Here is a 17677-nt window from a genome sequence, read left to right as displayed (position 1 = left end):
CCCCCACTTGGTTTTCTTCCCGCCCTCATGTGGTCACATGTGTGTGTTTATTCAAGTTAGCCTGGGACAAGGTGTGCTGGGAAAGCCGACAAGGAAAAGAATGTTTAACTGTTGGGTTTCATCCGGGATTTGATGACTTTTCCACTTTATTTTGATTAAGAAATGCCTTCAGTTCTGTGCCCCTAAAAAAAAAAAGTTAATTTCTTCTCTAGTAGGAGGAGCTGGTTTCGAAAATTTTGCTACCCATTTCAGTCTCCCCTCCTTGGCTGCTCTGACTCTCGAATGTTCAGAGTCCACGGGGAGGTAGGGGTTTTATCTGGGAAGCCTGACCTTTGTGTGCATTTCATTCCTGAATCTCAATGCCCAGATCTCTATGCACCCTCATCCTCCGCTCACACCTCCACTTCTGAGGTTGCCTGGAACAATTCCTACCCCTCTCCTATCCTTGGTGGGATCGTGGGGAGGAGGGCAGCTGGGCTGCTGCAGAGAACAGCTGTTGTGTTTCACTGCTTTGTTACTGAAATTTCCTGAGAGGATAGCTTGTTTATTTCCTTAGACCCTGAAAGCCCAGATCGAAGGCAAGGTGGGCCCACCCAGGCTGAAGGGTTTTAGGAAGGGCAATTTTCTTTTGTGGTCAAGTTTTTGAATTAATACTGTATGCTTACAGCAGTATGCTCCTTTCCTCTAACCCTCTCTTCATTTCAAAAAACAAAACTGCAGATTGAGGTTGTGGGAGGTGACATTTCATTTCTCAGAAATCCCTCATCAGGCAAAGTAGAGAAACAGAAAGGGGGAAATAGCTTTCGTGTCGAAATGAAATATTTTGTGTGTGAGCGTGTGCATGTTGTGTGCTTGTGTGCGTGCGTGTGTGTGCGTGTGTGTTTTGAAATGAGGTAGCTTGTTTTCAGCTTTAAGGAACAGCAGTTCTGGAGGAGCTTGGTAATAATGGGGAGGAAGGTTTTTTGCTCCTGCTTCCCTGACCTTTCCCCCACCTCAGAGTTCGGTAGTTGGGGTCAGGTCTGCAACAAAAAAGGTCTCTGTATCTTCCTTCCCCATGATGAGCCATGAAGGATATATCAGTGCTACTGAATGAAAGAAAAACTCCAAAGACAGAATAAGGATTTGGTAAGCAATCCCAGATACAGGTTTTTATTTTATTAAAGGTTTTCTTTTTAAGTAATCTCTATACCCAGTATGGGGCTCAAACTTATAACCCTAAGATCAAGAGTCACAGGCTCTACTGACTGAGCCAGCCAGGCGCCCCAGATACAGGTTATTTTAAAAAAGAAATGCAGCTGCGTTGCTTTTAAGTACAGGACTTTGAGTGATAAAGTTTCTCTTAGGGAAAAAACGGTGACTCTAGTAATACCTAAGTGTAGGTTTCATGGCAGTGTACCTTAAAGACCATGTATATTATTTCCTTGGATCTAAAATGCTGAATACATTTTTTTAAAGATTTTATTTATTTATTTGACAGAGAGACACAACGAGAGAGGGAACACAAGCAGGGGGAGTGGGAGAGGGAAAAGCAGGCTTTCCACGGAGCGGGGAGCCCGATGCGGGGCTCGATCCCAGGACCCCGAGATCATGACCTGAGCGAAGGCAGTCACTTAACCGACTGAGCCACCCAGGCGCCCCAAATGCTGAATACATTTGAAAGTATTTTTAATTCCCTGAAACTTTGGGTTGAAAAAGAAAACTTAGGGTTTTCCTAAAATGCTGGCAAGTCATGAAAGGCATTTGAAAACAACAAACACACTTACAGCCATCCAAGTTCTGGATCACTGTGGCCCAAATTACTGAGTATTTTGATAAAGGGTGCCTTATGGGAGTGAAATTGAGTAACAGAACAAAGGAATTAGGTAGAATTTAAAGAGTGAAAAGACTACCCTAGGTCTCAGGTCTTTGTTTTCTCCCCTGTACCCTATTTTGTTATTGTGATGATTTAAAGAGAATATATACAATTGCTTTACCCTAAAGCACCATACAAAACATAAGGAATGTCAGGAAATGTCGCTTAAGGGTTTACTCTATTAGCCATTTCCAAGTCACTGAATTCCCTGGAAGAAGCCACTAGGAAGCAGACATCAGTAGGCAGGACCTTAAAAAGGTTCTATAGCTATATTGTGAAGGCCAGAGGTGACACAAACAGGATTCTCCATGGCCAGGCAGAGCAGAAGTTCAGCCAGATGGAAAAAATCCCAGGGGTTAGTAAACTACCTGCCTGCCAAATCTGCCCTAGTGCCTGTATGGCCAGCAAGCTAAGAGTGATTTTTGCATGTTTAAATGGTTGGAAAAACATTGTGACATGTTAAGCTTACATGAAATTAAAATTTCAGTGTCGTAAATTTGAATACAACCGTGGCCTATTTGTTTACATGTTGTTTCTGGCTGCTTTTGTGCTACAAGAGCAGAGTTGATTGGTCACAACAGAGATTCTATGGCCTGCAAACCCAAAATATTTACTCTCTGGTCCTTCAGAGAAAAAGGTTGCTCACTCCTCTACCAGAGCCAAAAAGGAGTCACACTATGTGATGAAAGAGGCAGGTCAACCAGGAATCAGTAGCAGGGTGGGGAGGGAGAGATGAAAGGAGGGGTACTCTGGTTCCAAGGGCAGACCAGCTCTGTCCCTCTCATCAGCGGCAGGGCCTTTGCCTCCATGCCTTTTAGCCCAGGGATCCCAGGGACACGGTCTCCTCCTTTTTAGGAGCCACCCTACCATCTTTCCTGGTTCTGTTTCCTCCTCATTCAACGTTCTGTGGAATTGTGTCTTTTTTTTCTTTAAAGTAAGCTCTATGGGGGCGCCTGGGTGGCTCAGTCGTTGGGTGTCTGCCTTCAGCTCGGGTCATGACCCCAGGGTCCTGGCATCGAGCCCCGCATCGGGCTCCGCATTGGGCTCCCTGCTCGGCAGGAAGCCTGCTTCTCCCTCTCCCACTCCCCCTGCTTGTGTTCCCTCTCTCACTGTGTCTCTCTCTGTCAAATAAATGAATGAAATCTTAAAAAAAAAAAAAAAAAAAGTAAGCTCTATGCCCAATGTGGGGCTTGAACCCACGACCCCAAACATGCTCCACTGACTGAGCCAGCCAGGTGCCCCTGTAGAGCTGTGTCTTAAAGAGATTGAGGTAAGGCACAGGAAAGTACAGCTTTGCACATCCTAACCCCGACCAGGGATCTTCCTAAGTTGAGCCCATCCCTCCTCTACTGAGGTCCTTCCCCAGGCCACTCCAACAGTTCTCTGGTGCTGCCCGAGGAAATGCCCTGGTTTGTCCACTTCCTTCTGCACCTCCCCTTCAGCTGATAGGCCTGCTTTCTTCCCTAGGGTCTGACTGCCATGCCTCACGCATACCTTGTTTTGGACTAGTGTTGCACATTCGTCCCTCAAATTCTCTCTACCTTCAGACCTCAGCCCCAAAACACCCTCTAGAATTTCCCGAGTCTCCTGGGTTAAGGGCCCAAAGTCAGATTCAGAACTTGTGCTGTCTAGTTTGAGATTAACCCAAACTGTTTATTGCTCTTGAAAGATTCAGACTTAGGTACTTTCCTGAAGAAAGATACTTCCTGTGGAAGATGCCCCGCCCCCACCCTTGAAAGCTAACACCTCTTCATCACCTGCCTGTGACAAACCGGCCCCCTCTGCTCTAACTTCCCCACCCAGCTGCCTCCCAGCACCAGAGATGGTGGATTTGAGGGGTGTCAGTAGGAGAGGGTGGGAACGTGGGAACCTCTACCACATACACCCAAACTACGATCTCTAGCCCGATTCTCTGTGGTTCAAGGATAGGGGAGGGCTCCCTGATTCAGTTCACTCTAGTCGGGGAGCAGGTTAAGTTAAAGTGAAGTCTCTAAAAAATAAAAATAAAACGAAGTCTATCTGTAAAACTAGGCAGAAGGGGAAAGTGAAAAATGAAAGAGGATCTGGTTGGAGAGAATCTGAAGGGGAGCTTCTCCTTGCATGTTCTCACTCCATCCCTCTTCCCACTCTGTCCCTCCAACCATATTTCTGCTCAGAAGGGCTACTGAGACAGGGAGCCTCAAGGCCGTGACACATGCCCTGGGCCAGCCGGTGGGCCCTGCGCTCTGCCTCACTCCTGGTTAGCTGCAAGGCTGAAGCTGGCTGAGTGAGGAGTGGGGGTCTCCACAGACCCACCCCTGCAGCTGTGAGCACCTGCTTGCAGGGAGGCCCAGGGGGTTGGGGAAGTCTAGGAGATAAATTTAGTCCGAAGGCTCCAGCTTAATCGGGTGGATAGTTACCCTGGGGAAGCCGGGAGGGGGGAGGGGAGAGGAATTCTGACCCTGCTGAACTGAGACCTCACAAGTTCACCCCCAAGTACACTGAGAGAGAACTACAATCCCCTTGCCCCAGCAAACACTCAGAAATGAGGAGCACTCAGCAAGACGCTGGCTGGTTTCTGCACGCTTGATCTCTCTCATGCATTATCAAGATTGTTCCTATAACTACCCCACCCCCACCTCAATTCTCAGGGGTCCAGTTCCTCTGTGTCCTTCCCTAAATTCCCCCCAGTGCGCCAAACCCTGGGGCCCCTCCACCACATCTCCCTGGCCTTGGCTTGCAGCTTCCTCTCTCCCAAGTCCCTCTAGAGGGTTTCAGAGGTCAAAGGAGAGGTGTCTGGCCACACTACTCCCCTTGAAGGGACTAGGAAAAGGGGTTGCTCCGGGTCAAATTCCCCTTCCTGAAAGCTTCCACATTGACCCCATACTGACTTCAGCGACCAGAGGGAAGAATCCTTAAGAGGCTGCACTGCATCCTAGCTTTAAAATGAAAGGGGAAAGGGGGCAAACCGCCCCCCCCAAACGAAAGCCCATATCCTGAGAAGTCAGAGGCTGGTGGCTGTGAGGGAGCTCAGGGGCAACCACAAAGAGCAAGGAGGTGCTGAAGCTGGGGGTGCCCTAAGAAGGGTTGTGGCTGCATTCCCCACCTGTGATTGGTTCTCAGACTCAGGCCAAACTCCAAACCTGCCCAGCAACAGCCCTGAGAGGCCCTAAGAGGGAGGGGAACTTCGGAGAAGTCAGCTGAGCTGGGGCCACCGCCCAGGCTGCCGCTTCCAGGAATCGCTGGGAGGGCCCCAGCTATTCACTGCCACCCCTCCCTTGGTCTTAGGACTCGGCCTGCAGCCCTCGGTTATCTACTGGGCTGGCTCAGGTCCCACTTCCCTGGTCCCCCACGTCTCTGATCCCCTTACAGGTTCACCAGAGAGAGAAGAACATGTCTAATACCTCGTCTTTAGGCTCAGCAGAAACACGGAGACTGGGCTCGCCTTGCCCTTTTCCTCACTCCTTCCCCGGGGCTCGTCAGTTTCATTTTACTCTCCCTCCACTCCCTTGGCCTCCTTCCTCACCCACTCTCCTCCCCAAACGTTGCCCAAAGTCTTCCTTCTCAGCCACTTCCAACCCAGGAAAAGTCTACGTCCCAAGGTAACAGCATGACCCCAGTTTGCTGCTAGAGTAGAAATCCTATATCCTCGGGCAACTCTGGTATCCTTCACAGGGTCTTGGTGTGTTCAAGGAAATAGTAGTCACTGAGTTCAACTTTACCACAGGCCTTTACTCATGGTCTTACTTGGTCAGACTTGTGGAGGTGCAGAGATGGGGGAGGGATGCTTCCAATGGGGATGAGTCTGATTCTGTTGCACTGCCCCCCTTCCTCTCCTAGACACAGGGAACCCCAAGAAATCTGGCTTCCAGAAGCAGAGACCTGGAACTCAGACCTCAGAACCGCAGGGGGTCAGGGAAAGGATCTGTATTATGAAAAAGGCTGCCCGCTCTCATACCACCTCTAGCAAGCTTTTACCTTGAGAGATGACAAGAGCGAAGGGAGGGAGGCTAGGATGATACATCTCTGAAGAATGTGTCTTTGGCAGGACATCCAGTACTGCCTTGGCTCCACCCCCGACCCCGCCCTAAGTCCCGTAGGGCCAGGCCCGGCTCCTCCTCCTCCGGGCGTTTCCGCTGAGGGCGGGGGGGGAGGGGCAGAAATCACTTCCTTTCCCCCCACCTTAGCAAAAGCAGTAAACCAAGACCTCAGTAGGGAACTGGGTGATAGCAGAAAGGACGGGGGAGGCAGGCAGGGAGGGCCAAAGAAGGAGAACAGGAGAAAAGACCCCTGCAAAGCCAACCGCTATTCAACTCAGCCCCAAACTGAAAGCAGGGTTACTAGATTCTACGAGACTTTACAGAAAGACTCAGCCTACGGAGAAACCCACCGTAGGCCATGCAGTTTTTCCTCAGCTCTGGAACCAAGCTCCCAACTCCATACCTAAAGTGGGAGAAGTGGTGACCTCTAGTGGTCGATGACCAACCTACGGTTGGCCAGGATCCTCTCCCGGGATTGGGGTTCACTTAATAGCCTTTCTGGGCCCAGACTCTCTCCGCCTGGACTATAGGGTGCTATTCCCCCTTCCCACCCCTCATTCTGACCTCACGCTGCTTGTTTCGGTGGCCCAGGTGGCTGGGTTCCCATCAGGACAATAAAGAGCCTGTTTCTCAGTTGTCATTATCATCTTTAATAAAAAATAAATTAGTTCTGGGGTGGGAACCATTTTAGGAGGTGTGGAGTGGGAGCAGGGGCTAGGGTGTCTTGTTCTATTTTTTCTTTTTCCCGTCCTCTGCCCAGCGTCCCTGCTCTGGGGAGGTAGTCTCTCTTCCTGGGGTAAGGCAGGATTGGCAGGGGCTGACCCCCATCATCCCTAGCTGATGATGAGAGGTAGGGATAGAGAGACTAAGTGTGGGGAGAAGCGGTCAGACGATAATGGTGGCTTAGAAGAGGTGAGGCCTCAACATGAGAACTGAAGTTTAGGGCACAAAGTTGGGGTCGATGGGGGGGCCAGTTGCTAGGCAGTCTGGATTACTAAGGAGCTGCAAACTTGCTTTCCTCTCAGCCTAGAAAAGTCTCAGGGCAACAGGCATTGTCCCCTCTCCACTCCTCTTCAGTCTGTTTCACTTCTTCTTGGGGGAAAGTAATATACGTGTGTGAGCACATAACATCCATGCAGGCCCCGATACACACTGGGGGCGTGTGTGCACACACACCATCACACCACACACACACCCAAACCACACATCTTGATAGTCACCTTGCCACCTTCAACCACCCTAGGGGGCGTCCCTGATGAGACTAGGGCGGGCTGGAGAGCCAGAGAGTACAGAGTGGGCCGATGGGTGGGTGACTGATGGTGGCTCGAGGAAACCATGAGGAGAAGGTCTCTTGGGCCCATTTCAGGCAGGCTCTGGGGGAGAACGCTCCAGGACATGGGCGCAAGAGCGGCAACAGGTGGCTGTGTAGTAGGGATAGACGCAGAGACGGGCCTGTACCACCAGGGGGCAATGTGGAGAGCTGTCCTTGCATTGATCATCTGGGGACAGAGGAGGCCAGTGGGCATGTCACGCAGACCCTTCCCTCCGGAGATGCAGTGCCCACTCCCACTGGTCCTCTCTCATCTCCCCCATACTTCAGTTAACTCCACTGTATTGGGGGCTGGGGGGAAAAAGGTCTCCTCACCGGGGCGCTGGCTGCAGGGTTGGCTGTTACAGGGTTGTTTCCTGGAGGGCCGCAGGTGAGGAGGGCATCGGACGCTGAGGGTCTGGTTGGCGGTCAGGCACTGGACCTCCCTCGTCTGCATACCGCCCTGGCAGGAACGAGAACACTGCGGAGACCCCGCTATCAAATCAGACCCTCGCTATGACCAGGTTCCTCCTGAACCCCAGGCCACCTCCTTCTCTGAAAGTAGTGTGTGCATGTGTGTGCCGGGGCGGGGGGCGGGCCTCTCCGGGAACACTGTGAAATCCCACATGGACAGGGCCCACCTGTCCTCCACATCTACAGGAGGTGGGACAATGATGAACCAACTGCAGCTGGCCGTATCCTGGGACACGGTCCGATACCATGAGAGAAGCCTCCCTTTCCCTGGCAGTCCCTGCTTAGTAGGACAAGGGAGCCAGGCACTCACCGGACTCCAGGGTGTAGAAAACCATCGGTCCTGGCAGTCCTGCCCCTGACAGGGCTGCAGGGCAGGGGGCCTGGGCAGGTGGGAACAGTTGCTGGGAGAGGTCACGTTGAACTCAGTACCCAGTTTGGACACACAGATGATGTCTCTACGCTGCGTGCCAGAGCCACATTCTGAGGAGCACTGATACAGAGCAAGGGTAGGGTGTGCAAGGGGAAGGGAGAACAGGGATCACTCCCGCCACCCAACAGGGAATCCCACTGATGGGCACCCCCCTCCCAGGCTCTTGGCTCACCTCGGCCCAGGGCCCCGTGTACCAGCACCACGTCCTCTCACAGGGTCCCAAGCTGCAGGCACGCATGTCCGGGGGACGGCTTCCCGGTGCACAGCTCTGCTCACTGGTCCCTGCTCCTGCTCCCTCCTGGCCCGCCCCATGGGACTCCCCACTCCCAAGGCAGACCACAGACCGTCGCTGGATTCCTGTCCCACACTGGGCGGAGCACTGTTGAGAAGGTGGTGGATTGGGGAGGAGGAGGAGGGGCTGAGGGTGGCGCATCCTGGATCCCCAGAGTTAGGGAATGCCCCGGGTACCAGCCAGATAAGAGGAAGCTGTACTGGGGGTCGAGGACCCTAATGTGGGTTTTTCTCACTTATCTTAGAGTTCCCAGCATCAGCAGCATCCAGCACATAATAGGGCTTGCTCGGTAAATGTATACTGAAATGTGTCCGAAAGGTCCTGGGTGTGGGGCACCGGGGACACACGACTTGGAGAAGGGGTGTGGGGCCCACCTTGGAGCTCCAGTCGCTGTGGAACCAGGCTGTGGTACAGGGCCCCATGTCACAGGCCTCTCTGCTGGGGGGCCGCGGAGGGCCTGCCGCACACTCCCTCTCGCTCACTTCGTCACCATTGTTGCCCACGCAGCGGACTTGCCGGCTCCTCTGGCCCCGCCCGCACCGCACTGAGCACTGAGGGGAGGAGAGCCTCTGAGCACCCCGACTCCCCGGCTTCCTCCCCAGCCTCCAGCTCCATGGTCTTCGAACCAGGCCCTGCCTTTGGTCCCTGACTCAGGGGTTACATGGCTTTATGGGCTGAGGGGCAGGCGGAACAGGTGGTTCTGGGCCCCCATCCCCTGGTTCAGTGTCTTATCGGATTTATAGACGGGGGTTTCACATGAGATCTTCTTACAGTAAAAAAGCCTCCGCTGATTCAAAAGGATTGGAGAGACCACTGCTCTCACCCACTGGTGCCCGTTCATCTAGGGTCCTTCCCGCCCCAGCAGCCTCCCCGCTGGGTCCCGCTCACCTGGCTCCAAGGGGAGCGAACCTCCCAGTGGCCACAGAGGCGCAGCTGACACGGCTGGGTGGCACTGGGCCGAGGGAGATGCCCACAGCGCTCGGGAGGCACCGAGGAGCCGCCCCCCGCGAACTCCTGCCGGCAGAGCAGCGGGCGGTGCTGGGCGCCGGGGCCGCAGGAGCGGCTGCACGACGTCCACTCGCCCGCCTCCCAGCTGTGGGCGCGGCGGCGGCCAGAAGAGGCAGAGACACAGAGGAGGAAAACCGAGATGGGTAGGGCTGCCGTGCGTGGGGTGAGGGACCACAGCCCCGGGGTGGGGGGGCTCCACAGAGGAGAGGGAGCAGTTTCATCACTTGGAGTCTGAGTGCCCTCGTGGGGCTCAGGCTGCCAGGGTTTTCTTCCTGTCTGGGGAGCGTAAGCCTTTCTATTTTTTTTTTTTTTTTTTTAGGATTTTATTTACCTATTTGAGAGAGCGCACGCGTGCACAAGCGGGGCGGGGGCGGGCAGTGGGAGAAGCAGACTCCCCCCTGAGCAGGGAGCCCGATGTGGGGCTCGATCCCAGCACCCTGGGATCATGACCTGAGCCGAAGGCAGCTGCTTAATCGACTGAGCCACCCAGGCGCCCTGGGAATGTAAGCCTTTCTAATCAAATACTGTCCCTCCGCAGCCAGGAGATCTTGCGTGCTGGGTGCAGAGTTCAGGGTGAGATCCTAAGGCAGTGTGGATGTGTCTGCCTGGGACAACTCTTGTGTTCCTAGGACCCTAGCCCTCCCTGTGGATCATACTCACTATGGGGGGCACGGAGGACCATGGCAGGGCTCCAGGGGGGCTGGGGGCCTGGCGCCCACGGCGCAGCTGTGTTCATCCAGTTCCTCCCCTGACTCACGAGAAATGCAGAGGAAAATGGGGCGCCAAACACCTGAAGTGGATGAGAGGGAAGCCAGGAGAGGCAGGATGGCTCAGAGCCCAGTGTCAGTGGGGTCCCAGACACTGGAATTTGACCTGGCACAGAGTGGAGGTATGGACCCACAATCCAGAGTGTGGGATCAGGATGCCAAGTCAGGGATTTGGGCTAAGGGTGCCAGGAATACAGGCTGCTGCCTGAAGTCTCACCTTTTCCACAGGATGCTGAGCACTCTGAGTGTCCCACTCGCTTCCAGTATCCAGTTGGAGAACCCAGGGATGTCCTGGGATGGGGTGGAGCATGCATCTGGGGGATCCGCACCTGACGCTGGAGGGTGCCTGGGGTCCGGGCAGGGCGGGGCATCGAAGCGGGTGGGGGCTCTACTCTCAAAATCTCTGTGCAGGGGCAGTTGAGTAGGCAAATCAAATACACCCCACTGCCCTGAAGCTCCGCTTTCAGCCCCTCCCCGCCTCCTACGTCTGAGGAGCAGAGTCTCACCCGGCTGGAGTTGGGGGAGGTGGGGCTCTGCGGTGGTGCTTTCAAGGTTTGGAGGAAGTGAGGAGATAACATACTGATAAAAAATGCCTGGGTTTTCCTCCTGAAAGATCACCTGGGGAGAGAGAAGATAATGAATTGTCTGGGGGAGGTAAGGGGGCGCATACCACTAGCCTTCTTCTCCATCTTGTGGCCCACAACTTTGCCCCCAGAGGGAAAGGCCCCCACCCCGTCCAGCAGTCCAGCTTCCCCAGGCCCCAAGCTCACGTAGACATCCACAGGCTGGGTCGTGGGGCCTCTGGCTGACAGACTCTCCCCCTTGCCCTCCTCTCGAGAAGGACGGTTGTACAGGAAGACAGTCCCGCTGGCTGAGTAGGACCCAGGGGGATCCACAGCCCAGTTTCCATTGATGATGGACTGGCCCCCAGGGCCTCGAAGGGCTGGAGATCGGAGGTCAGGACACGAGGTCAGTCACACCGTGCTCCTCCACACAGAGGCCCCGATGCCCCGCACCCTCTCGGCTTCCTCCGCCACCTCCGCAAGGGAAGGAGCCCCTGACTTCTCTCTGCTTGGCCCATTTGCTGTGCTCAACGGGGGTGTGGAGGGCTGAACCAAGAGACCAGGACTGGAACGGGGACCCAAGACTCAGAGAATCTGGAGAGCTCACCGAGATAGTTGGAGCTGGGCCGGAGCTGGGCAATCTGGAGCTGGGAGGCTCCAGCAGGAATCGACAGGATCTTCTGATAGCCCAGGGGGCCCCCCCGGTCCGTGAGGTTGCCAGAGACCAGGCGGCAGGTGGAATCATCTCCTCCACAGACCCCACAGCCATCCGGACGCCTGCCAGAGCCGAGGATCCCATCACAGCCGGGGCTCTGGGGGAGATTGAGGCAGGGGCTGCCTGAAGCCAGACACCGCCGCACCCCCGCCTGGTCCTCTTGGGACCCTCCAGCTCACCCTGCATCTTGATCTTCACACTGTTGAGTGAGAAGATGTTCCTATGCCAGCCCACCATCCCCAGCCAGCCTCAGGAAAGCAGGGAAGTGCCTGAGGGGTTTCTTCTGGCAATTCGGCCTCCCGGCTCTGCTCTCACCTCCAGCTGGGCAGGTGAGAACTTTCCTTTTTGCAATCTCAGCCTGGTGTTTTGTCTCTGTGGTGATGACTAAGGAGACTGCACGCCTGCGTGTGTGTGCATGGGTGTGCACATGCACACACACTCCACCCTCTCTCACCAGACAGCGGCCGGCCACGCAGATGTCTAGGGCTCCAGGCTGACACAGGGTCCCATCCTGGACCTTTTCCGTGTGACGGACATAGAAACGGAAGCCGCGGGGACGGCAGTTCAGTTCACAGCGTTGGGAGCCCTGAACTAAGAAACAGGGTGGGAGAGTGGTTAGCTGGGGTCCCTGGCGGGAGGCTGACAAAAGTCCCATCCTAGCTATAGAACATCCTGAGCTCGCCTACGTCTCCAGGGATGAAGGAGACAGGACAATTCCATATTCTGAAACGTTGCTTTGAGGGTCCCATAAAAGTTGAGTCAGGTCAGTTGAGGTCACTGAGATCAGCAAAGGGGTTGTGAGCCGTGAGAGAGAAGAGATACCCGAAACCTATGATTATGTGAGCTCATGAGGGGCTTCCTGGCATCGAGTTGACACAGGCTGAAAATCAAGTGGACGGTAACTTGGGAGCAAGTGGTCCACCGCCAGCCTGCCCCACCCTGCTGTCACCACCGGACAGGGTCTCTCTGACCATGCCCTTCTCGCGTCATGCCCGCCCCACCTCCTGGGACGGGCTTCTTCCCAGAGGAAGCCAGCCAAAGGGCACCTCTGGGCACTCTGTCTCCCAGCCTGATCCCCGCCCCCCGGGTTATCCATCACCATCTGACTGCTGGGCCCTGTCTGAAACCCACGCCCCTTTCCTGGCCTGTGCTGTCTCTTCACCCCAACCCTGAGAAATAAGAAAGAAAATATTACACAGAGGGGAAATGCAAGGGTCTACAGAAAAAAAGGGTCTCCCTTTCCCCATCATCTCCCAGTCCGAAGCCAGCTCAGCTTCCCAGGGCGGGTGGGCTAGAAACCTCACCTTCTGTGAAGGGCTCCCACTGGTACAGCTGGCCCATGAACTCCTGGGAGTCAAAGGCTGCACACTGCAGGGCCCGGGGGTCTGGCTGCTCAGGGGGGCAGGGCTGAGGTGGGGGATACAGAGGAGTCAAAGCTGGGGAGGAAAATGGGGTGTGGGTCAGGGCTGGCTTTGGGGGCGTGGGAGGGGAGGTCAGGTCTGTGGAAGAGCTCAAAGGCCCCTACCCTGAGGAGGTCAGACGCCAAGGCCCTTTGCCCTCAGGTCCAGATCTGACAAGCTGAGGACCCAGACTCAGGGTCAGGGAAACAGAATCGCAAGTCTGGGGAGGGGATGGTCCAAGGAAGAACTCACCGCTTGGCTGCAGGCTCTCAGCTGCTCACTCTCCCCAGAACATCTCAGGACAGGGCTACTGGGAGCAAAGAGGCTCCAGAGGGAACTGGAGTGGGGACCATCACTCAGCAGAGGCAACCAGCCATCCGGGTAGTGGGAGGCAGACTCCATGAGGGACCCATGAAGATTCCCCCCAGGTCTCCAGTGCTCCTGGCTCTGGTGGCCTCTGCCCCGAGGGACAGAAAGGAAAGGATTAGGGTGCCTCTCGGCCACCCGGAGACTGGCCCAACCCTGGGAATCTGGCGTTCTTGGCTGAGGGGACATGTGGAAGGAGCTACTTTCTCCTGGGGAGGGGATGGATGAGGGGGGCTCTGTGCCAGAGGCCTGGGCTCTGGGGTGGGGCCGTGTGGGGGCAGGCCTGGTTCTAGAGGGCACCTCCTTCCGAGCAGTTTCAGGGCTTGGGGGCTCTGCTGGGGGTGGTGGGGAGTGGGCAGAAAGTTCTGTAGGAGGGAGCTGAGTTTGAGCTGTGTGGTTTATGGAGGCTGGTTCTGTCCTTGGAGTCAGGGATGGAAGATCTGAGGCCTGGGAGAGCTCAGCTCTGGGCGGCCCCCTGGGGTGCCTGCGATTCCGATGCAGTGGCAAAGCAAAGGGCACTTTCCCATAACCAAACATTCCGGGCTTGATGGAGTCTCGAACCCGGGACCTGAGAAGGTGTAGCAGACATGGGGTCACAGCTCTGGCCGACTCCGACCTGCCTCCTCAGCCTGCTTCCTAGCACCAAAGATAATCCTCCCTAAGCCAAGCACCTTTGCTCCCTCTCCTTCATTCCCGAGCCCCGCCCCTCACCCGAGGCCCCGCCCCCCCTCGAAGCCCCACCCCTCACCTCCGAGCTCCTGGAATCTCCCGGGCTTCTGCTCTCCCTAGTTGGGAAGCAGGACCTCGACGTGGGCCACCTCTTCCCCGAGGCTGTGGCTTGTACAGGGGGAGGGTTTCTCGGGAAGTCTGAGGTCTGGGGCTCTGACCCCGGGGTAGCAGGGCTTCTGGATGTCTTGGGGGCCGGGGTGGGAAGGACAGGCCCTGGTGGAGTTGAGCTGTAGGGAGCTGACAGGTCCGGCTCCTGCGCTGCACCCCAACTCCACAGGGCTGGGAGCAAGAGGCCCACTGGTCCCAAGGACCCCAGACACCCTCAGGGCCCTGACCCTCCTCAGGGGGTGTCTGAAGAGAGTGTCCAGACAACACCTGTGTGGACAAAAAGATCAGACAAAAGACTTGACGTAATTTGGCAAGGAGTCAGTGAGTTGGGGGGTGGGAGGAAGGCAAATGTGAAAGGCGCCATGGCTCATCAGAAGCTGCGCGAATGGCCAGTCCGACGCCTGGCCTGGAGAAGTGGGGTGGGCGCCAGGGAGGATGACAGGAGCACAACCTCTGGTCCCTGGCTTACCTCCTGATCCAGGCAGAGCTCAGGGAGGGACAGAAGCAGCATCAGACACAACCGGGGCCTGCAAACCAGCCAGACGAGGTGTTATGACACCCCCTCCCCCGCAGCAGGCTCCCCACATCCTGAGGCTAGCTTCTCAGAAAGCAGAAGTTTCCCATCACTTGCCCCCGCCCCGCCCAGTAATGGCCTTTCCCTCCCTTCCAGGGACAGAGCCGCCCCTCCGGCCGGCAGCCCCACACTTACCTGCCCGCCCACTTCTCCATCGCTCCTCCCTCGACGCCCCGGGCCGGGGAGAGGGGACCGGAAGTAAACACACTACTCAGGCATCTGGGTGTGGAGGGGGCGCGCTCTGCGGGGACAGAAGCCTGGTGGTTACCTCTCCTGTCTCCAGAAAGCTGGGGGTTGGCGGGGATGGCTCCTCAGAAGGGCATCTCCGAGTGAGGATGGAGGGGTGGGGGAAGTGTGGCCCACCCCTTTATGACCCTAAGGGTGAGAGCGGGAAGGAATGCTGCCCTTTCCCGACCGCTGAGGCTAGAGGGTGGGGGTCTGACCTCAGCCTCCCGACGGGGGCACAGTCCCCTCCCCTCAGCCTGCAGGAACTCCTCAGCTCCTCCCTCATCCCCACTGGGGCCTGCTTCCAGGCCGGCTCAGGCCACACAGGCACACGCGTCTTCCTTAAGATGATTTTTCCTCTGGTTTGCCTCCTGCCCTTCCAGAGGTCCTGGACAGTTGAGGGAGGCATGGGTAAGAACATGCCGATACCCACTCTGAGGAGCTGACCGGAACCCCCTTCGGCTTTCCTTTTCTTACTTGACTCCCAGGCTTTTCTTCCCTTTTTTAACTAAGCTCTTTCTGGAACACTCAGGCGCATCTCTGCCCGCCTCGAAACACTTTCTAGCAAGAAATAAACTAAATGGGCTGATGGTTTAATCTCTAGAGAAGCAGGTGATTTTCCCATTTTATTTAACCTCCCTCTAGGGGCCAGAGTCCCTGGGCATTGGTTCAATGAGGCTTATTTCAGGCCCAGTGATGATGGGCTGGGGGAACCTGGGAAGGAGAGATGCAGCTAGAGCTGCCCTTGCTCCCCAACCACAGGCCTATCATTCTGGGGAGCCAGGAAGTCCATCCTCAAGTCTAGCTTTCATCATCAGGGAAGTGGAGCTGGGAGCCCAACCCTGGTCTCAAAGCCCCCTGCTGCTCAGCGTGAGCCCTTCCCACACGCACTCCCCAACCCGCTCTCAATTCTGCTTTCCAGGAAAAAAAAAAATGTTTCTGTTGGATCTGAAAGGCACCCGGGAGAGGAATCCAAGGAGCTAATGCCGAGGTGGGCCAGCTCAGGGGCAGGAAAATGACAGAGCGAAGGGCAGGAATGTACTTGGGGGTAGCAACACTCTCAGCCCCACTCCCCTCTCTGACACCCCAAGACTTGGAAGTTTGAGGGAGGGTTTGCAGAGGTTGCATCTGAATGCACAGGGTCACCTCAGCTGTTTTGGGTTGGGAAGGGGTTGCTGATGGCCGCTCCTTCCCCTGGCTGGGCTGGCCACTGAGGTCAGCAGCTCCACCCTGATGGGGGCGTAGGGGCTCCAGAGAAGGGCCAACGGTCCACCCAAACCTTCAGCTCTCTGCCTGACTCTGTTGCTTGAGGCTGAAGAGGAGAGATGGCGGTGATGGTCACTGTCTTCCCCTTCTCTACTGCTGGGTACCCTCTCCACTCCCTCCTGGCCTCTGCTTTTCTCTGCCCCCCCCGCCCCCCCCCGGGGTCTGTATCTTGCTGTCTCTCTCTATGGGTCTACCCAGTACACATAATCCTGTCCTGATCTGGGTTTGGCTTTGGCAGTTCCCTGGAGAAGTGAGGGGTGGGGGGTGGGGGTGACGTGAACTCCTGGAGCCCTGGCCAGGCCTGGCTCCCTCTCTGGAAAAGTCCTATGCCACCCCCTGCACAGCTGAGCAGGGGGCTGATACCCCCTCCACTGCAGAAACAGACACACATTTGTGCTCCTCACCCCTTTTCATGTTCCTCATCTGGTGTGTCTCACTGCCCAGGGTGAGGAAAGGAGAGGTGAGAAGTGGTCACCCCGCTGCCAGGCTGGACACTGGTCTGGACAAACCTGGGCTCCTCCTGGCCATACCTCCACACTGGCTGGTGAGGATCAAGGAGGAGAGGCCTGGGCAGGGCTAACCCCTTCACCCCCAGAGGGACCCACTCCTGGGAAATGGGTTGCTGCTGCAGGGGGAGGGGGTGGGACGGCATGTTTCAGGGCTGGTTGGAGAGTCCCTGTCCTGGGTCAGAACTCCTTGGTCCTCACCGTGCCCTCCATTCCTGGGTCCTGGAGGACCATCCAAACAGGTGTCCTTCCTTTCTAGTCATCAGGCTGAGCTGGATCAAAGGCACCCCTCGGCAACCCTCCCAGCGTCCCTGGCCGCAACTCCAGGACTTAAGGCGGTGGCAGGGGCCCACATCCTCGAAGGAGCACCCTCCTAGAGGAGGAGGGCAGGAGGCGCCGGCGCGTGCGGGGAGGTCCTGGGTATGTTTTCCAACTTTACTCCGTGACTTAGTAGGAATTTTGGCTGATTCTCCGCCCGGGTGATGCGGCCACAGTTCCACGGGATCAGAGCCCCCTCCCCAGGAATTCGACCCCAGGAACTGGAAGATCTTCCGAGGCTACAGAGCTGGGGCCGGGGTCGCGGCTGGGGCACGACCGCGGGGCGCGGGGAGCGGGGGTGGGGGGCGGCGCGGGCGCGCGCGGCGGGGGCTCTAACGGGACCGGGGAGAGAGGGCGGCCGGGGCCGGGGAGGGGGGTGGTCCCGGAGGGGTCTGTACCTGCTCTGCGCGGGCCCCGGCGGCCCGTTAACCCTTCTGTGCCCGGGCGCTCCCTGGAGGCAGCCTGGCTCCGCGGCGGCCACTCCGGCCCCTGAGCCGGGCTCGGGACACGGCCGCCTCTGGCCGCGGCTCCGCCCCCGCGCCCGCCCCCGCCCGCCGGCGCCCCGCCCGCCACGCGCCCGGCCCGCGCCCCTCGGCGGCCCCCCACCCCCTGCTCGCCGGGGCCACCCACCCCGGGGCTGCGGGCCTCGACCACCCCTGCGTGCCGGGCGCCGGACGACGGCTCGGGCGAAGCCGCGGCGGTCCCTGCCCGCTTTGGAGGCAGCCGTCGCTCTGGGCACGGTCCCTGGGGCCAGTG

At 57.0% G+C, this 17677-nt stretch overlaps 1 protein-coding gene across 5 annotated transcripts; it reads right to left on the bottom strand.

The window, feature by feature from the left end:
* Positions 1-6101: 6101 nt before the first annotated feature.
* ADAMTSL4 (ADAMTS like 4) lies at positions 6102-17429 on the bottom strand. Of its 5 annotated transcripts, XR_003517880.1 has the most exons (19): positions 16502-16565; positions 14742-14847; positions 14502-14559; positions 13944-14299; positions 13082-13763; positions 12734-12836; positions 11884-12020; positions 11322-11526; positions 10922-11094; positions 10658-10769; positions 10369-10554; positions 10045-10174; positions 9265-9469; positions 8751-8927; positions 8257-8463; positions 7965-8144; positions 7517-7661; positions 7092-7370; positions 6102-6960 (listed from the first exon to the last, which is right to left on the bottom strand). XR_003517880.1 is itself a non-coding variant. In XM_027582212.1 (18 exons), exons 2-18 carry the CDS (start codon positions 14759-14761, stop codon positions 7234-7236), a joined length of 3213 nt encoding a protein of 1070 aa, XP_027438013.1. In that variant the 5' UTR covers positions 14762-14847; positions 17320-17429; the 3' UTR covers positions 6102-7233. The 5 variants fall into 5 exon arrangements, 4 of the variants coding, with proteins under 4 accessions (XP_027438013.1, XP_027437998.1, XP_027438019.1 ...); XM_027582212.1 differs by lacking the exon at positions 16502-16565 and adding an exon at positions 17320-17429 and having other exon boundaries at positions 6102-7370; XM_027582197.1 differs by having other exon boundaries at positions 6102-7370.
* Positions 17430-17677: the final 248 nt, after the last annotated feature.

Source organism: Zalophus californianus, chromosome 4 (genome assembly GCF_009762305.2).
Source record: "Zalophus californianus isolate mZalCal1 chromosome 4, mZalCal1.pri.v2, whole genome shotgun sequence".
In the NCBI taxonomy this organism is placed as follows: domain Eukaryota; kingdom Metazoa; phylum Chordata; class Mammalia; order Carnivora; family Otariidae; genus Zalophus; species Zalophus californianus.
This window is presented reverse-complemented; position numbering and strand designations above follow the sequence as displayed.

Excerpts from the sequence above, each read along its gene's own strand:
- ADAMTSL4 (XM_027582197.1), bottom strand. Across the intron at positions 12,021-12,733 it reads GTGGGAGCCCTTCACAGAAG|TTCAGGGCTCCCAACGCTGT; the intron begins GTGAGGTTTCTA and ends CCTGTTTCTTAG. Across the intron at positions 11,527-11,883 it reads GCGTGGCCGGCCGCTGTCTG|AGCCCCGGCTGTGATGGGAT; the intron begins GTGAGAGAGGGT and ends AATCTCCCCCAG.